General features: G+C 37.3%; 1 protein-coding gene across 4 annotated transcripts in view; it reads right to left on the bottom strand.

Moving 5' to 3' along the window:
• dnah3 (dynein axonemal heavy chain 3) overlaps positions 1–19,494 on the bottom strand; it is a 120,688-nt gene that overhangs the window by 12,281 nt on the left and 88,913 nt on the right. For all 4 annotated transcript variants that reach the window (XM_069905509.1, XM_069905511.1, XM_069905510.1 and 1 more), the window contains 11 exons: positions 17,997–18,120; positions 15,605–15,761; positions 14,774–14,917; positions 11,276–11,942; positions 9,821–9,986; positions 9,237–9,453; positions 7,696–7,878; positions 7,047–7,245; positions 2,233–4,374; positions 1,613–1,838; positions 164–408 (listed from right to left, as the gene is read on the bottom strand). In XM_069905509.1, coding sequence (XP_069761610.1) covers positions 164–408; positions 1,613–1,838; positions 2,233–4,374; positions 7,047–7,245; positions 7,696–7,878; positions 9,237–9,453; positions 9,821–9,986; positions 11,276–11,942; positions 14,774–14,917; positions 15,605–15,761; positions 17,997–18,120 — 4,470 coding nt within the window. The remainder of the gene's footprint in view (positions 1–163; positions 409–1,612; positions 1,839–2,232; positions 4,375–7,046; positions 7,246–7,695; positions 7,879–9,236; positions 9,454–9,820; positions 9,987–11,275; positions 11,943–14,773; positions 14,918–15,604; positions 15,762–17,996; positions 18,121–19,494) is intronic.

Raw genomic sequence — 19,494 nt, 5'->3', positions numbered from 1 at the left:
TCTGATTTGAATGTTATACAAAAATATATTTGCACTATTTGGTACCTTGAAAATATAATGTATTGAGCCGTCACATAGAGAAAGACATTTGTCACAACTGCTTTAACGCTGAAGTAATTAGCCTCAAAAAGTTTTTTTTATTCCTGCAACATTGATAACTCACCTAAAGGACCAAAGTTCCTCCTCTCTTGTACTAAAGCATGAAAGAAGCAAAGACCAAAGAGGAGCTTTTGCCAGATTTCAGGTTTGTTGCAACTAGTGAAAAAGGCAGTATCTGAGATTGGGTCATTGAGATATGAACGTAGCATATTTGCCCTGAGGCCCTTTGGTGGTTCATTTGTCATCTTTACACCATTCTGGAGAATACTGACAGGAAACTTGTCAGATGGGTAGCTGGTCAGCCACAACCTGAAAGTACAACTTGATTTAGTTAGCACATCAGACAGTAATATCCTAAAATACTTTGGATATAATTCACATGCTAAAAAAATTCCAGTGTATTTTCTGCATTTATAGTTCTATGGCATTTATAGGAGACAAAGATATATTGATGACGTTTCAGGCCTGAGCCCTTCTTCAAGCCAACAGCAGGAAATCTCAGAATTCAAACAATACTGGTTGGGGGAGGAATCCAGACCAACAAAAGGTGTTAATTGGATCTGGTAAGGGACAAGGTAAGATGTTTGTGTGAAAGAAGAAGGAATGGAGAGACAGAGATAGGAAACAATGACCAGGGAAGAAGCTGGGGGGAGGAGTGGGAGGTAATGATAGCCAGTAAAGTTGAAATTAATGCCATTGGGCATTATATCGATTTGCCTGACTTTTGTTAAACCCCCACCCTTTCCCTATTTCTGTATCGCCATTCCTTCTTTCACACAAACATCTCATCCCTTATCAGATCCAGTTAATGCCTTTTGTTGGTCTGGATTCCTCCCCCAACCAGTATTGTTTGAATTCTGAGATTTTCTGCTTCTGACTTATTCCTTGAAGAAGGGCTCAGGCCTGAAATGTTGGCAATATATCTGTGTCCTATAGTCGCTGAAAAGACTGGCTGAGTTCCTCCAGCCTTTTGGTGTGTTTTTAAAGAAATGCAAGAATATATAATTGATGTTTGTTTCAGAAAGAATTGCATTCGTCATTTCTTGAATCCAAAAGATTGCATGGTTATATAGGTCCTGTCAGTGCTAGACTACAGTATAACTTATATGATGAGTTTTCTTCTGGAAATATTCAGTGTCTGTTTCTCCCATTTTTCCATCAGTAAACTGAAGTCTTCTAATATTCTAATTCCCAATTTGTGCATTTTCTTTCCTCAATTTGTTCAACTGGATGCAACATCCTGTCGTAACATTTGATGGAGTGAAAAAAAAACCCACTTAATTTCCAATCCTGCATGTCATTTTCCCCTTCCAACTAACTTTTGTGAACTCAATTCTAACCATACTGACATCTGATCATATCCAATCAGATGACTCCAAGTTACTGAGAATTGAGATAAATGCAAATGCTACACATTTCTAAAAATTTAATTTGAGGCAGACAGTTTACTGATTTTTTTTTGTGTTTGTACATTTATGAAAGCATCTACATTTTAAAATGTATTCAACAGAACCTGAAGTTTTTGTTTGTGTTCTCTGGTATTATCACTTCCTCACAGATTTTCTCCAAGGTGGGCATCCAACTAGTTGCAAGATGGCAGTTCTGCAACACAACCCAGGTTCCAGATACAAGAGCACTTTCTATAATTTCCGCTGCAATTGGTCCCTGGCCCTGACCGAGTGATATTGTTTTAGTGCTTTCTCCACCCATGCCAAGGTCATCTGCAAACTTTAGCAAGCCTATGTGGATGGGATAAAGCATTCATAAATATAACAGAGCAAATAATTTACTGCTATGAACATGTCACATTGTGAAAAAAAATTGACATTTCATATTTTTTCAACAGTACAGCAGATAACCATGGTCAAAATGTATCTCTATTTATTTAGTTTATTTAAATATCTGCATACCTTCTGGTGGAAAAATCATAAATATTACAAAATGACGATGTTTAAATTCAAAAATAATTGGATGTTCACCTCATAAAAGCATTATCTGTACATTGAACTCCATGATGATGCGACAAACTGCTATCACATTGAGGTTAATGAGATATTAAACTATTTTTTTTCTAATTTTATTTTCTGACAAACAAAATAATTAATGTAATAAAGATATGACTGATCAATTTACCTGCCATGGGATCAGCTCCAGGAGAAAGAATAAATATCAAAGGTGCACAGCAATGGGAATCACTGTAACTTCCAGCAAGATCAAATGTTGGAGGTTCAATAAATGCTTTTCCCATTGTGCTGATAATGAATTGTTCCACTGCTGGAATAATTTTGTCTGGTCTAAAGCATCTGATAATAATCAAATGAACCATTCCTTTTACAGAATTCCACTGATCAGGGATGACCTCTTCATGAGGCTTTGCAGAATCATAAATGATTTTCCACTTTGCTGTGTTTTCGATCACATGATCCATCAAACCATGGAATTCTGGGAGACTTGATGCTCGCACAATCTCTGCCCAGCTTTTATCGGATAACCATTCAGAAGCTGGATTGGGATATGGGTTGTCAAGGGCCACACCACCAGTTAGCAAAAATCGCCACACGCCTTCATTGACCTCTCCTTTATCTTTTAATAGTCCCACATTAAGAAGCAGTGAAAAAAGCAGCTTGTCCTTCTCAAAAAGAGAGCGACAGACATTGTTATATACACTCAATGTGAAGTTTTCTGTTATAGCTGAAATTCTTTGAGTAACATCTTCATTCTTTTTACTACTTGCAATTGCTTGCACATATAAATTAATGAACCAAGTTAGTGAGTACTGATACATTGGCTCAATGTGAGCTAAATCAGAGATGCAAAAGAATATAAGAGATGAATGCTCAGCAACAGGTTTGTAACCCATTCGTGTGCTGTCTATTTCTTTCTCAGTTGCACTTGCAATATGCTGTTTTTCAGATAGGTCTTCAGAAAGCATTTTGGAAGAAGATAGCACTTTAATGGCTGTTTCATCTTCTAAGATATTTCCCTCTGACGATGACAAGACTTCAAGGATTTTATCTTCTATCTCCTTAAGTTGCTTTTTGTTTTGTGCACTCTCCAAGATCAACAGGTTCTTCTTTTCTTCCAATTCTGGCTTTTCTTTGGCAGCTACAATTCCCAACAATTGGTCTTCCAAGCCCAGAGGTGTAATCATGAAATTTAAGAGACAAACTTTTACTGCTACCTCTGGAAGATATTGTGGATTTCTCAAACATGTAGTAATATAGAATTTGAAATCGTGTGAGTACTCAATTATATTTTCCCCTACTTTCATGACCTCTACTCCCTGCTGTTTAAATGTTTGTTTCAGCAATATTGGTTCAAGCATTGGATCCAGTTCTTCACCAATATTTTCTAACAAAAGTGGGGTGCCAAACTGAATGGCGTTTTCTAACGTCCTTATGTAATTAGAGTCAGTTAATTTAATTACTCCAAGTCTGTTACTTTTCTCCATATTTTTGATCCATTTGTTTGCCTGACCTTGAGGGTCAATCATCAGGGGACACCTTCTTGAGTTAGAAATAATTATCCCATTGTCAATGGAGAAAGCATCAACAGGCAGGCCTGCAATCTGCCAAGCACGGATTTCTACTAGATCTCCAAGTGTGTTGCTTAAGGAAAAATCATCTGAACAAGGAATGATCTTCTCTTTACACAAGATCTGCCATTCATTTTGGCAGTCCAGTCGGAAGTCAACTGTGAAAGCCCCTAGGTAGGCCACAATGCCTGAAGACAAAAGCACATCACCAGTTAGGTCTATGTATCTTCTTCCTAACAGGTGAGCAGCTTCAGTCCATCTGTCCTTCTCTCCACCAAGTCCACCTATCAGCTTCTCAGCACGCACAAGTTTTTGTGAACAGAGTTCTATATTGTCTTCCAAATCCTTCTTTTTATTGTTCATCATTTCAAAATCATCATTCAGTGCTTGAAGTTTATCCTCCAAAGCTTTCAACTCTCCTCGTTTAACATTCAACATATCCATTTGGACTGCCAGTTCTCCTTCAGCTATTCTCAGCTTCTCGCGTTTTGGTGCAACCACCTTAATAACGCGTTCATACACTTCCATGGCTCTAACCCATTTGCACAATCCCTCACAGGCAGAGGATACATTTTTAATGACAGATGGTTGAAAATCTGGATGATCTATAAACCTTTCTCTGATTCTTTTCATGATCGCAGGTGGAATGTTGTCCTTGTCATAGGTTTTCAGGCTTTCAAGCAATTTAAGATCTCCAAGAATCTTCTTCGATGGGCCCCAAAAATCTTCAATCATTTTGCCTGTGTAAAAAGGTTAAATAAACAAAAGATTAAAAATCATACCTAGAAACATTTTTGTGTCTATCCCTGGTATAATTCAGCATTTTTTTTTAGGGGCAGCGCAGTGGTACAGCTAGTAGAGTTGCTGCCTCTCATCTCTGTTGACCCAGGTATGCCTGGTGATTCTCCTGTGACCACACATCATTCCTCTGAGTACTCCACTGTCTTCCTGCATCCCAAATATGTGCAGGTTAATTGACTACTCTCAATTGGCTTTTAGTGTGTAGATCAATGGTAGAATCTCGTGGGAAGTTGATGGGAATGTGAAAGAATACAATGGATTAGAATAGGATTAATGTTTATGTTTTTTTAATTAAAATCAATAAATATATTTTAAAAAGAAAAAGATAGGATTAATGTAAAAATGGTTTCTATTAAATGAATATGATCTTATTGAGCCAAAGAGCCTGTTTAAATGCTTTTTCTCTCTTTTTAAAAAAAAAATTATTTGTATTAGTATCCAAATGAAGAAAATGACAATCATATATTTAAAATCAGTTATGCATGCTACAAATTATACTCCAATAAACCCCACCAACCCCCTTCCCCCAAATAATAATCCCCAAAAAGAGAAAATTTAAAAAAACCTGGTAAACAAAATATCATCACCATTCACACAATTTTTCCCTCAATATCATCATTTATTTATGCCAAGGAGTTAAAGATCTCATTAGTTCAGGGAAAGCTCTTTATAAATTCATACCTACTTTATGCAAGTATGGGGCCAAATTTTCAAAAAAACATCATATTGATTCCTTAAATTATATTTTCTCAATACCATCTGTCCATTCCTAAATGGGAATCTGATTTCCATGTCACTGCTATAGATTTTCTTGCAACTGCTAATGCAATTTTCATAAATACCTTTTGGAAAAAATTCAATTTCAATTTTGGTCTTACAGCTGAAAAATTGCCCAATTTAAATAAAATTGGATCTTGTGAATGTTTGTCCCAAAACTTGTTCTAGAAATTTTCCTAATTCTATCCAAAATGGTCTCAATTTTGAACATGACCATGTAGAATGCAAAAAAAGTGCCCACCTAAAACATTTATCTGATAGATCTGCTTTCAATCTATTTAATTTTTGTGGAGTATGGTTCACAATATAGTTTTTTTTGCAATAATTGTATCTATCTATATCTAACATTTATTTGTCATGCTACCATAACATAATTCCTGAAATTTTTCTGTAATATTTATATTCAATTCCCTCTCCCATCTCTGTCTAGATCTATGTATTTCCTGCTTCAAAGTTCCTTTTTGCAATAATGTATAGATAGATGTAAATTTCTTCGCAAATCTATTGCAAATCAAGGTTTCTATTTCACTTCTTTCAGGCAATAACCTTGTTGGACTCAATTAATCTCATAAATAAGCTTTTAATTAATAATAACAAAATATTTTTAATTGAAATGACATTAAATTTTGTCTTTCTTAATCTATATTTCTAATCCCTTGAGAGAATCAAATATTAAGAAGTCTATTATTCATAGTAATGGTATGTCTATTATTAATCAGACATTTTAATTAACCCATAATCTCTTATTCCCATTTCATTGTTAAGTTTATTCCGTATATTAATAAAGTGCTTCAACAGTGGTGTATCCCTATCCAAGTGCTTTTTCTGATTCTTTTAAACCTGAGTGCAGGTCAATACATTGAGTAACTGGGTAGAACTGCACAGCACAGAGCTTGCTTCTCACCACAGCCAAGGGTCAAGAATGGGATCTAAATGGAAGCTCAAAGCATTTATTGCTTTACTAAGGCACCCAAGGTGCTACTTTTTAAATTGCCAAGAATGCAAAAATATACAAAAATCTATTCAAAAAATATCACTGCATTATCAATTGGAACTGACTTTTTCTTCCTTTATTGCTTCAAAGAAAGATAGAATACATATCAACACCATCTGCAATATCTAGAAGTTGGAGAGGGAATACAATTTATTTTGCACACCCTGTTTTCACCAATCCCTTGGAATCCACAGAGAGAAAGGGAGCAACAAGCCTTCCAAGAGTTTCAATAGATTGTGAAAACCTGCCTTACATTCTACTGTGGTCACAGGAACTTATTGCCAAATGCCTCAGACTAAAACTCCACCAAAAATTGTTTGGAATGTTTTCTATTTGATTGTAGTATCAGTTTCACGATTGGTGGCAGGGATCTACTGAGGAACTTTAATGATCACACCATTTAAAAAAAACTGATTAAGGCTGCAGTGGGTTTGAACCATGCAAACAAATCCTATCCCATCCCAACATCAAAGAAAATTAACTGTCCTCAATTGGGCCTTCAAGTTCAAATCAAGATTTTTCAAAGGGATTCACTTGAAACTCATTCACAAAAATGTTTAAACCCTTCATCAGGGAGACTTAGCTGTAGGTCACATCACACATGGTGTACGTTAGTATTGAGCAGTCTAAAGATATCCATTTGCTTATCTGCCATGCAAAATAAAATTATTAATTTCAGACACAATATTTATCATTTATTCATTTCAAAGTTTCATTATCAGCTTCAGATCAGATTTGCTCAAGGCTGCTTTGAGATTGCCTTGATTGCAAATATTGCCACTTTAATACAAATGTGATATGTTATATTGCAGGGTTAGAATATTCCCATAAATACTATACCTGATCCAGTTGGATCCGGCTTTCTTTCTGGTTTTATCCCTTTCATTACGCAGATACTTTCCATCACCAGCTTTATGGGACCCGGTGGATTCTGCATTGTCTTTACAACTGTGATGTCAGCAGGCTTCAAAGTATCAAGAGCTGCCACAGCAGCCTCCAATGCTGGCATTGCTTCTGCAAGATCTCCCTCACATTCATCCTGCAGGAACATTCCAAAAGAATCTCAATACATCATAACAAAAAGGCCAAGCTTCACAAACACAAGCTCGAGTGAACACAATTTGTCAGCAATTCAATTCTAGGAACACAATTTCTGTCTTCAATTTGTTCCAAAGTTAATCAGATGCTAAATGTAATTGGGATATCTGGACAATATTTACAATAGATTAAATGCTCAATCAACTTTATGCATCATGAGAAATTGGCCTCTGCAGAAACAATTACTTGTCTCTCTCCTTTTCCAGCAAGACAAAGAAGATACATTAAGCTCATGACTTAGGGTAGGAAGCTTGGTTTACAGTAGCGCTTGGACAGCAGGAGAAAATCCTGCTTCAAGCTGACGGTACCAAGGAAAGAAAATTAAGCTAATACTGAGAGTTTAATAAAATTGTTCAACAAGAAGTTAACGGTGTTTCTGTCAGTATTGTACCTTAATTGCTTTGGCAGCAGCTGCAGCCTCATTCGCCACTACCTCATCAGCTGCAACTAACTCCCTTTTGGCATCAACTTCATTGGTTTCCTGTTCAATTTTTATCATCATCTTGTCAGTCTCAGCAGATGTCTTAATTAGCTCTGGTTGCAGGTCTGTTAGCTCCTTCTGCATAACAGACACCTAAAGGGAGATCATAAGGAGATGTCAGGGGTAAGTTGTTTTTTTTATATATATATATATATATATATATATATATACACAGAATGGTGAGTGTGGAATGTGCTGCCAGCAACGGTAGTGGAGGTGGATACAATAGGGTCTTTTAGATAGGTTCATGTAGCTTAGAACAATAGAAGGTTATGGGTATGCCTAGTAATTTCTAAGGTAAGGATATGTTTGGCACAACTATGTGGGATGAATGGTTTGTATTGTGCCGTAGGTTTTCTATAAAGCAGAAGAACAATTGTAAATAACTGCATAAAATGTAATAGGGTCCCATAAAATTCTGTGCATTCTTCTGAAATGTCAGCAGACTGATGCTGTGTGAACTGGAAAGAATATATCATTTAATAGCAGGAATGTCTGGGTTTCTTTACCTGAATCAAAAGTAGCAACCTTGCCAAGTAGATGGCCGACTGAGAGTGAACCACTCACCTGTTGCCCATGCTCCCTTACTTCATTTTCATTGATAGAATGAAAATGATGGATTCCATCATTTTTTAATCCTGTGCCAAAGCAAGGGGTGGCAATTACCACACCATTTTAAGCTGACCATCATGACTGAACTCTTCTACAAGCAACAAAAGAACTAATTCTTGGGCAAGGTACATTGTATTCAAGTGTAATCATGCACATAAAAAAAATTACATTGAAAAAGTAATGGTCACCATTTTTCCAAATCAGACTTGGATTCAGGTTCAACTTTATTTTCATCTGACTGAAAATATACAACCAGATGAGATAGCATTTCTCCAGAACATGGTGCACACACGATACACAGCACATACATGGATATATAATAAATATGAGTATTTTTCAAAAATCTACTCAGTCACAGAATATCATTCATCAATCTCACAGCCTGTAGGAAGAAGCTATTTCCCTGCCTGGCAAATCCTGACGGATGTTTCTGTGTCTCCTTAAAAAGGTCAAAGATACTGTGCTCAACCCCATGACTGAATAGAGGTAAAAACAATTTTTTTTTGCTTAATCTACATAAAGTTCCATATCTCTGAAATATTGTAAATATCTAAAGGCAGTAAGCCACTTTTTTTTTTAATATTTGTAGATTTCAGGTCCATTATTTTCTTGTAGCATTCTTTCAATAGATGTCCATATCTACCTGTGTATTAGAATACATGGAGAGTGAACAAATGCCACATACTAAAGGAATTTCTTTTTCTTCTAACCATTTACCTGTTTATTTGAAGAGCTCACAGTAAGTACTCAGTGCAGGACCAGTAATAAGTCCCAAGTCGTTGGAGGCAAGTGAAATGAATTTTTTTTATGGGAATATGGCCCATGATCAGGAAGCTCACCTGTGACGATGCAAATTCTAGTTTCTCAAGGCCAACAAGATAGCGATTTCTCATCAAGTCAATTTCATGTCTCTTCTTATTAAGAAGAACTTTAAAGGTCAGAATCAGTTCCAGGTAGGAGGTAGGTGTTATGTAGTTGTACCTTCGCAACACTGAGAAATATTTTGTTGAAAGGTTCCTTGCACTCTCTTGGAAATACTTGCACAATGCAACCACTCTGCAAAAACCATGGAAATGCTCAAGATCTTACAAAAATATATTTTGTCTGGAAAAATAATGACTGCTTTAAAAATCATTAAAATACAAGAATAATGATCAATGATGTCAGGTGATGGTACCTTACGGAGTCGTTTTGTTTACAATTTTACTCCCTGTATTTAAAAGCTCGAAAAACACAATTAACCACAGGATGCAGAACATAATAGCCAACCTGCAATGTGTCACTGATTCCTGTTTGTTCTATTGTCATTTGCCTTGTTGAATGCACACTTTAAAATTTCAAGCTTTAAGCTAAAAAAAAAATCAATTGTGGACAGCACAGAGACTGTTGCTGCGGTGAAGATGTACATTAATTGCAAACTTACTCCTTCCTGACTTCATACTCCAATTCCAGATCCTCTAAAAATTTGTGGGCCACCATCTCTAAAGCATCACTTGGCCAGACTTGGAACCAATCAATGGTGCAGCAATTTATGAGCGAAGGGAACATGCGCAAACGATTCCGAAAGGCATCTCCAATTGGACTCATAACTGTTTAGAAACACAAGAATGACTGATGGATTAAACCAGTTTGAATCAAATTTGTCTACAACACTAGGTACACCAGCCTACAGGGTGGAAGGAGAGAGAAAAAAATCATTTTTAGATAAGAATGACCCCAACCCAAACGTTTAACTTATTTAAACATTCTTTTAAATAACGGTGTTTGATTAAAATAAATACTAAACTATAACATAACAGTACATTTTAATATTGTGGTACTTCCTTAGTGCCAAAAAGGAAGATACTGACAACACTTTTTTTAAATATACTTCATGTTTGAACTTAATTTAAACCCCATTCACAAAACACAATCAGGTACCTGATTCTCATAAAACCTACATTTATTTTACATCATATGCTTACACACATAGATTGACAGATATGCAGAACTATTGAATAATGAGCAAACCATATTTTGGTACAACTCAGGCCAAGTACATTAACAGGCCATCTTGAAAAATGCAAGCCTTACAAAAAGGCTTATTTTGGTGCAAGTTAAAAGGAACTGGAGTGATGTTGCCATGGAGTCCGGCATACATATTCTCCATGGTAGGACCCCTTTGTGGTTACCCCTCATTCCCAACCACTTTTGGATATTCCACCCCAAGATTGGCACAAATTGTGACTCCATCCTCCCGTACATGAAGAACTATTTGCAATTTTGATCCCAGCCCCACACCTCCCAACGCCTTTAGCTGATCATCAAGGCCCAATTTTCCTCCTCTAACTGGGCACTAACCTTCTCTACCATTCCCCCACCGCACCACACCGTCTGTCTCAAACACAAACCCCAACTTATTCCCAAGTTCCATGAAACAAATTCCTGTTCTAGCACTGCAATGGCATGGGAAAGCTGCTTTTTTTTTTAACCATGCACTGTCAGTGTAATGTATCTTTTGAAAGGCACAACAATTAGCAAATCTAATCAAAAGGATGACTAGAATGTGTTGACCCACTCTTGCAGCAGGACAGAATTATACATTCCCTGTACTGCTCTTAACAGATTATCCTCAGTTGCTCTAAATTAGATTCCAATTTGACATGGGATTTTGCAGTAAAACTAGCAGTTTTAATTCTGAACCAGGCTGAATCAATGATTTGTGTCATCTGGTGCATTGTATTAAATTAACAATAAAGTCTGGCCAAACCCTTCGGAAGCATGGATAGATTTTTTTTAAACAGGCATTAGTATACTGTACCTTTCACAATTTCAGGATACCCTGAAGTATCTTTTTGAAGTCTAGTCAATGCTATTATGCATGAATATGAAATCTTACCCAACACAACGTGCAAGTTAGCTTTTACTTTCTCGATGAAGTAATTGTACAGTGACAGGGGAGTGGTTTCAATTCTCTTCCCATCAGCCCTGGCTACTGATTGCATCTTCTCTAACAGTTCAGCTTTCTCATCTGCTGGAAAGATATTGGGTACATCCCCCGTGTTCAACAACACGTTGATGTCTTCCACAAATGACTCATCTTTAATTTGGCTGTCATTAAACATAAAAACAGTTTGTTTGCTTTCAACTCCAGTTTTGATCATGATGCGCTTAATGTCATCTCTCCATTCATTCTTGCTGTAGTTCTTTGTAATTTCAATTTGAAAGAGATTCATGTCATTCATGAAAGTGGCCAGTTTGGTGGCACTCTGTCTGCCACTCCCACCAACGCCAACCAGAAGCAAATGTCCATTGTCCTGCTTTAGTACTCGACATATTCTTGAGATGTGTTCTATAGCAAACTTGAACATAACCAAAGCCATTGGCGTTCTACTGACATTGTTGTACTCTGACAGATAGTATTCCATGATTGATGTAAGCTGTTTTAAGTCTACAATCTCATCATAACCCTTCACATTAGCATCCGGCTTTAGATAATCTCCAAAAAATAGACTTCGGATATTGTCATCAGTAACTTTGCCCGATCGAGTCAAATGACTCAAAACCTGTGGGACATGGATGAAAACTGGCTTTATAACATTACATATGAGCGCCTTTAAAAAAGAAATTGAAAACTGAACTGAAGATCAAATAAGGTGTTAATGTTTCAACCTCAAAAGTAAATACCACAAGTTGCACATAGCTTGACCTGTTAAGACAGTAAGACATCAGAACGGAACCTATTGAGTCCACTTTGCTATTGCAGCATGGCCTATTACTATCCTTTTCAACCCCATTCTCTTGACTTCTTCCCAAATTCCTTGATTTCCCTTCCTAATCAAAAACTTAGCTACCTCTGTCATAAACATACCCAACGACTTGACCCCCACAGTCATCCATGACAACAAATTCCATAAATTCACCACCTTCCGGGTAAAGAAATTCCTCCTTATTTGTTCTAAACGAACTTTTTTTTGTATTCTAAGGCAGTATCCACTGGTCCCAGACTCCCCCACCACCAAAAGCATCCTCTCCATGTCCATTCTTCCCAGTCCATTCAGTATGCACAAAGAATAGACTATGTCTCACACTATTTGTCAAACTGAATTGTGCAGCTCGATTGCAAAGCAGATAGCTGGTGATGTTAATCAGTACCAGGCATGTAAAGATGGACATATAAATGCACCATATGAAATGTTGAATTGTACATAGAAACCAAGTCTGAACAGTAGGAACAACAACTCCTTTTCTTCAGCAATCTGTCTAGCCCACAACTCTTATCCCTCTCATCAAACTCAGCAACATTAACCAAAAGGAGGCCTAACCAAACTTAGTCCATTGCAATAGGGACCCTCACTCCTGAATTTGCATCATCTTTCCATTATTCACAAGGCTTAAGTGTGGGTCGTTGAAGAAAATTCTCTACCCTCCTCTCATCCCTAATCCTTCCTTTTCCCCAATTACCTCTCATCTCCCCATTCCTTTGACCCTATCCCTCTCAGTTCTTTCCCTGTTCTTACCTCCTGTCCCGTTAGCTTGTTCCCTCTCCCTATTTTTCATGCATCTACTTGGCTTCTACTGCTTTGGAGAAATGGAGTTGCTGCACTGCTCCCACTTGCTCTGCCATTCAATTGCATTGGTGGCAAGTACAGTAATTATTGCACATCCCTCATTGCCCTCAAGAAACTTATGATAAACTACTTACTTGAAACTCTCCAATAGTTTTGGTGCAAGGGCTCCAAAAGTGCTGCAACGGGTTGAAATTCTGAGTCAGAACCAGTGATATCAAAACAGTATAGGAGGGGAACCATTGTTTTCCAACATATCTAGTGCCCCTTGCTTTCTCGATGGTAGAAGTCACTGATTTGGAAGGTGCTGCTGGGATAACCTAGATAGCTGGTGGGAACTGTTCATTTTATAGATGGTATTGGGGAAATAATGTTCTGTATTGTGGATAAGATGTTGATCAAGTGAACTGCTTCATTCTGGATGGCACTGAGCTTCTTGGGGGTTATCCAGGCAAGTAGGAATATTCTGCCACCTTCTTGATTTAAGGCTCTTAGATGGTGGAAAGGTTTTTGGGTATCAGGTGAGTCACTTTTTACAGGATTCCCAGCCTGAGACCTGTTCTTGCAGACAAGGTATACATATGGGTCATGCTATTGAGTTTTTTGGGTAATGTAGATAAATATTGGGAGAATTTGGTAAAAATAGAGTAAGGTGAAATACATACACACATTTTAAAACAGATCTTATTTGAAATACTGAAGAATTCATATTCAGTGACATTACAGAAACTATGGAGAATGCTATGCACATTTCACAAGTAGGTGCTAATTGAAATGATGTCATGAAATGAATCAACTGGAGACAGGTTGTCTGTGTTGAACATTTTTACAAGGCTTCTGACCTTTCTGCAAGGTGCTCACACAAAGGTTAATAAGAAGTTTTGTTTACCTAAGACAACAGATGGGAGCAAAAGACTAACTCTTACCGTTTGCTGGAGAAGGTGGGGGTTTTGCGGCAAGTGAGAGAGTCACATGGGCTTTCTAGCAGTTGGAAGATGAAGAGAGAGAGAGACTGAACAGTCATAGCTGAAGCAAGCAGGAAAGGCTTGTTAGAACTGAAACAGAAAGCTCCAGAGTGGCAGATGACTGGAAGTGCTCTTTGTCTGATGTTTCTCTTGGAAACATAAGGCATCTGATAAGGCAAATTTCATCAGCAAGACATTGAGGTGGCTAACTGAGGTACCTCAGTTGTGAAAATCCTGGAACAACAAATCTCTCTCTGCAAACCTCCAAAGAACCTTTCGAGCACCAAAGCCTGGTGAACTTTAAGCATGTTAAATCCTGTGCACAGTATAAGAATTGCCTACAACTAGTGAACTTGGAAGAATGAGACGCGAGACTGAACTGTGAACTAAAGAACTTTTAAATTTACACACATATCATACACCTGCGCTAAGAATTAGAAGGGGGTTAATTTGGGTTAGTTAAGTTAATAGAGTTAAGTTAAAGTTTGATTCTGTTTTCATGTTTAAAGATAATTAAAAACAACTTTTGTTTAAGTAACCATTTGTCATGGTGAATATCTATTGCTGCTGCGTTTTGGGGTCCTTTGGGCTTGTAACATTTGTCAACAATGAACTACCTCCTCCGCCCCCCCACCCCTGCCCCTGCCCTCCCAGGATGCTGAAGTGGGTTAAGCAATGGTAATCCTGCCGAAAGTCAGGGAAAGGAGGTTAGGCCCTCATGATGGTCAATGCCTGATTTTTTTTTTTGAAAAGACTTAGTTAAATAATTTTCCATATTGTCAGCGAGATGCCAACGTTAAGCTCGGACTGTTTCTCTAAAGTCAATTTCAAAAATATAAAGGAAACAAAAACATTTAATAATACCTTGTCAATAGATTGTTTAAAACAATTTGATGTGGTTTCTTTAATAATATGGAAGAACGTCAGTCTGTCTTCTTTCTCAATTAATCGATCATAAAAGACTCTGTAAACCTCATGAATCCAGAGACGAATCAATTTATCACCTTCCTGAAAAGAGAAATAATTCACATTGAGTAAATAAAAGTATCTTGGGCCCTTTTTCTCCACAAATGAAATAGTTGTGGGCATGAATTATAGTAATGAATGATAACATGAGTACTTCCAGGTCAATGTACTTATTTTATCCCACGTCATTCATGTTTTAGAGGCTAATATTTGCACTGTTATACACCTGCTAAATGCAGAAAACTTTTCAAAAAGTTGAAATCAATATTGCCTCAAAACAGGCTAGCTCTTCTGACAAAATGTTTTCAATAATTTAAAAAAAATTACCACTGAAGAATAATTTTACATCAAAATTATACATACATTATCAGACTATGAGTGCAATCATGTGTCATAATTACATCTGTCTACATAGCTCAAGACTTGTACATCTCCAGCAAACTATTAACATAAGCAAAACGTAACCAATGTTTTGCAATTGGAGAGACCTATTCACAGCATCAATGGAAAAGAGAATTATTTTTTTAGTCAATTTTCCATACTGAACTTAAAAATGTTACATTCCCAAGAACATCATGGGAAAAAAATGTTGGCAAAAAAACCACGCAAAATCACCCTGTCAATATTTTAACGTGAAGACACATTAGGTTGAGTTAAAAACTTTTCTTATGTCCATTTCAAGAGACCAAACACTTTCTCTTCAAATTCCAGAATAGTTTCATCACTCACCTTTAGATGTGAACTTGGGCACAGCAGCACTCCTTTAATCACCCGGGAGAAATCTCGCAAATTAAACACATAATGGGATTTGGAAGGAGTTGGGAGAAAACTGTTTATTGCAGCCTTGTAAACTGCCATGGTAGCTTGCACCATTAATCTCCCCAGTCTAAAATAAAAGATGAAGTTTGACACTGAATTCATATTCCAAACCAGTTACACAAATTATGAATCAACTTCCCAGACAGCAAGAGTAACAGCATGCATATACACTGAGCCTTTAACATCAAAAGTCCCAATCCATCTAAACATTAAGATGGAGACAAACATTTGATCAGCGATAACTCTGAAGATGCATTAAAATATGATCAGTCACTTAAATATTTTAAAGTACAGCTAATTGCATGTTGACAAAATAACAGAGTACACTCACAACAAATTGGGTTTATACAGCATTTTAATATCATAAAACTTCCTTGCATCTCACAGGACCATTACCAAAAATAATTTGATAGAAAGCCAAATGTTTTTGGCAAGATGACCAAAAGGTTGATCCAGGGAGAAGGCATTTTAAAATGCGAATGTGAGAAGAAGGGGTTTTTTTTTTAAGAGAATTCCAGATCTTAGATCATAAAGAAACAGCTTTCAGGAATGGAAAAAATAAATCTCGGGACAATCAAGAGGTCAGAATGAGAAGAGTATAAATATCCTGGTTAATAATGATGATATGAAAGATTACAGAGCATTGCAAGGGTCAGAGCAAGGAGGGATTTGAAAACAAGGGTGAAACCGTGATGATCCTTAACAAGGAGATAATGGATGTCAATGAGTGCATGGGCAATGATCAAGTTGGTGACAGGCAGGACACAAATATGTGGCCCAAATATCCAATAGGTTATTATTACTGTAATCTATTAAAAACACAGATGATTGTTTCTGCAGTAGATGAGGTGAGGCAGTGACAGACGACATTACATGCTGATGTAAAGTGTGATTCAAAGTATGATATTTGATCAACGATCTGAGTCAATTTCAGCCAGATACCAGGGATTGGAAACAAAGTTTGTGAAGACCAATAAATGAGAAAATAGCTGCTTGTACTGAACAAGTAACCCGTCAATGGAAGAATAAAGATTTGGAGAGGGTAGGGTTTCAATAGTTGGGTGCTGCTTCATATCTCCAGAGACTTGGAATGGGAGCTGACGAAGATGTGAGATGAAATAGTTTACAGCTAAATAAAAGCGGGAGAAATGGGACTGATGGAATTATTTTTCTGGAAACTGGCATGGACTGAAATTCTTCCACCAGCAATCCAGCATTGTACTGTAATGTAAAATGTCTAAATATAGCATTTTTCATGTCCCTCTCAGGACGCCCCAACTCTCTTAAAGTCAATATTGAAACAAAGGAAAGATAATGATCAATGTTACCACAACAAGCATCCACATATGATGAACACACATGCTCCAGGAATCGACTAACACCCTTCAGATTTATTGTCAGAGTACATACATGACATCACATACAACCCTGAGATTCCTTTTTCCTGTGGGCACGGCAGAATTACCATTAATTGGTGGTGCAAAAATAAACTGTACACAGCATAAACATGTAAACAAATAAAAGAAATGTAAACAGAAAACAAATGCAAACAACTTTACCTTCTTCATATATTGGAATTTTTTTTTCCTGTCTGTAGCAAACAGAAATGGCCTTGGATTAACACTGCGTGGCATTTCGTCACCTCCAGTAGTGAAGCACTTGATCACCACTTCACTATTGAAGGTCCTCGTGTGAAATATCAGAATGAATTTTTGTGCTTGATTATATAGAGTAGGGCTTGAACTTGGAACCTTCTAAGTCAGAGGCAATAGTGCTACTGAGTTAGCAACAATAGTAATTATAGAGTAAATGGATCAGCATGCAGTGTGGAGGTAGAGTTGGTACTCACAGCACTCCTATTAAGAATCATTAACAATACACAGCAAATGGATGGAAAATAAGGGGTTAAGAAAATACAGGGCAGGCATGGGAATAAAAGATGCAGGGATATATGAGAGAAGGGAAAGAAAAGTGCAAGTTTGGAATTAGACGTCTTATGGAAGTTTGGTCAGATTAGCTAGAAGAAAGGGGAGGTGGATGTTGGTGGGGCAGATATTATTATAGAGGGAGTTTGGAACTGGTATGACTGGTGACATCTGAAACAACCAAGGGCTTTGACAGGAGGTAGGCTGAGGCAGAAGGAAATTTCGGCAAATTTATGGAAGTGGAAAGAGGGGGCTCATTTCTGTGAGGGGCACTGGACAAAGTTGTGACAGCCTTCCTTACGGAGGACAAAAGTTAAAGAATTTCATGTATGCTATGTTCTAAATGTAGTATTACATGACAATAATGGAACCTTTACCTTTGAAAGGTGTTTTCAAATCCTTTTGAAAAGTGCCATTCCGAAATTGAAGTAAAAATCTTCATCGTGGTATCATCATCAAAATAATCAATGGAGACAATATTCAAATGGCGAGTGAAACGCCCTGTCATTAAACAGATGAGTGATGTCAACCTTTGGGGAACAGCTAAGGTACTATTTTTTTTAATGCAGATGTAGGAATTCTGAAATACAAACAGAAAATGCTAGAAACGCTCAATGCAAATGAAAGAGTCAACGTTTCAGCTCCGTGACCCTTTGCCAGAAATGCAACTCTTTCAACTGGTACAGCTGACCTGCTGACTGTTTCCAGCATTTTCTATTTTTAAAGCAACTTAGTTTGGTGATTCACAAATCCTGAGTTACGATGCGTGTAAACAGGCCTAACATCCAAAGATGCCTATCTAACCTAATCTCATTTGCCTGCATTTGGCCCAAATCCTTTTACACCTTTCCTATCCACGTACCAGTTCAATATTTCTTTTTGGATGTTGTAATTGTACCTGCCTCTACTACTTCTTCTGGAAGATCTTTTCGAATACTCACCACCTTCTGTGTGAAAAGTTTGTTCCGCAGATTCACTTTAAATTTTTGCTCTCTTGCCTGAAACTAATGTCCTCGAGTGTTAGACTCCCTTAGGTGCAGAAAAAGACTCGTTGTCCTCCTATTTATAAATATCACCTGTCAGCCTCCTTCACTCCAGGAAAACAAGTCTCTGGCTATCCAATCTCCCCTTGTAACTTAGGCCCTTCAATCCAGGCAAGATCCTTGAGAGTCTTTTCCATACCCTCTCTAACTTCATCACATCCTTCCTCTAGCTAAGTGTCCCAGAAGTGCACACAATACTCCAAATGCACTCTAAATGCACAGGGGGATGTAACTTGGGTAAATATTGTTTATTACTTTGCAGATGGAAATTATCATAGCTAGAATTTCATAGTCAATAAATACCTTGATAGTTTTACCATATTTATGTATCTTAATGTGGCATGTTCTCTTGTTTTTCCATGATATGTTCCCATTTGTTTGGTCCTTATCCCCAAAGTATTCATTGGTTTAAAATACGTAGTTAAGTTAACCCTTTGGATTCCATGTCCCAGTTTTCAGGGACTACCAACAAGTGCACATACTGTACTCCAAATTCCAGTTTTCCAAGACAGGTTTTATACCCAACCACCAGCTGGTTCGTATTGGTGCACGTAGTGCAGTTTACCCATGGACTCAGTCCTTAGTATACATTATGAAAGGTTAAAAATGACCAAAGGGTTAAAGCTTAAAGAGACAGCAATCAGAGGAGAGCATGACTAACATGAGTGCACTAGATTTAAGACAGAGCTTCCGAAACCAATCCATGAGGATTGTCCGACTTCTCTGTGATTGTTCTGTTCATTGCTGTTATAACAATTTGATCAATTTTAACCAAATGGGGGCTTATTTGAAAGTGTGTACCATGCTGGGAGATTGGATAATGCCATTTTTT

Source organism: Narcine bancroftii, chromosome 12, assembly GCF_036971445.1.
Source record: "Narcine bancroftii isolate sNarBan1 chromosome 12, sNarBan1.hap1, whole genome shotgun sequence".
Lineage (NCBI taxonomy): Eukaryota > Metazoa > Chordata > Chondrichthyes > Torpediniformes > Narcinidae > Narcine > Narcine bancroftii.
This window is presented reverse-complemented; position numbering and strand designations above follow the sequence as displayed.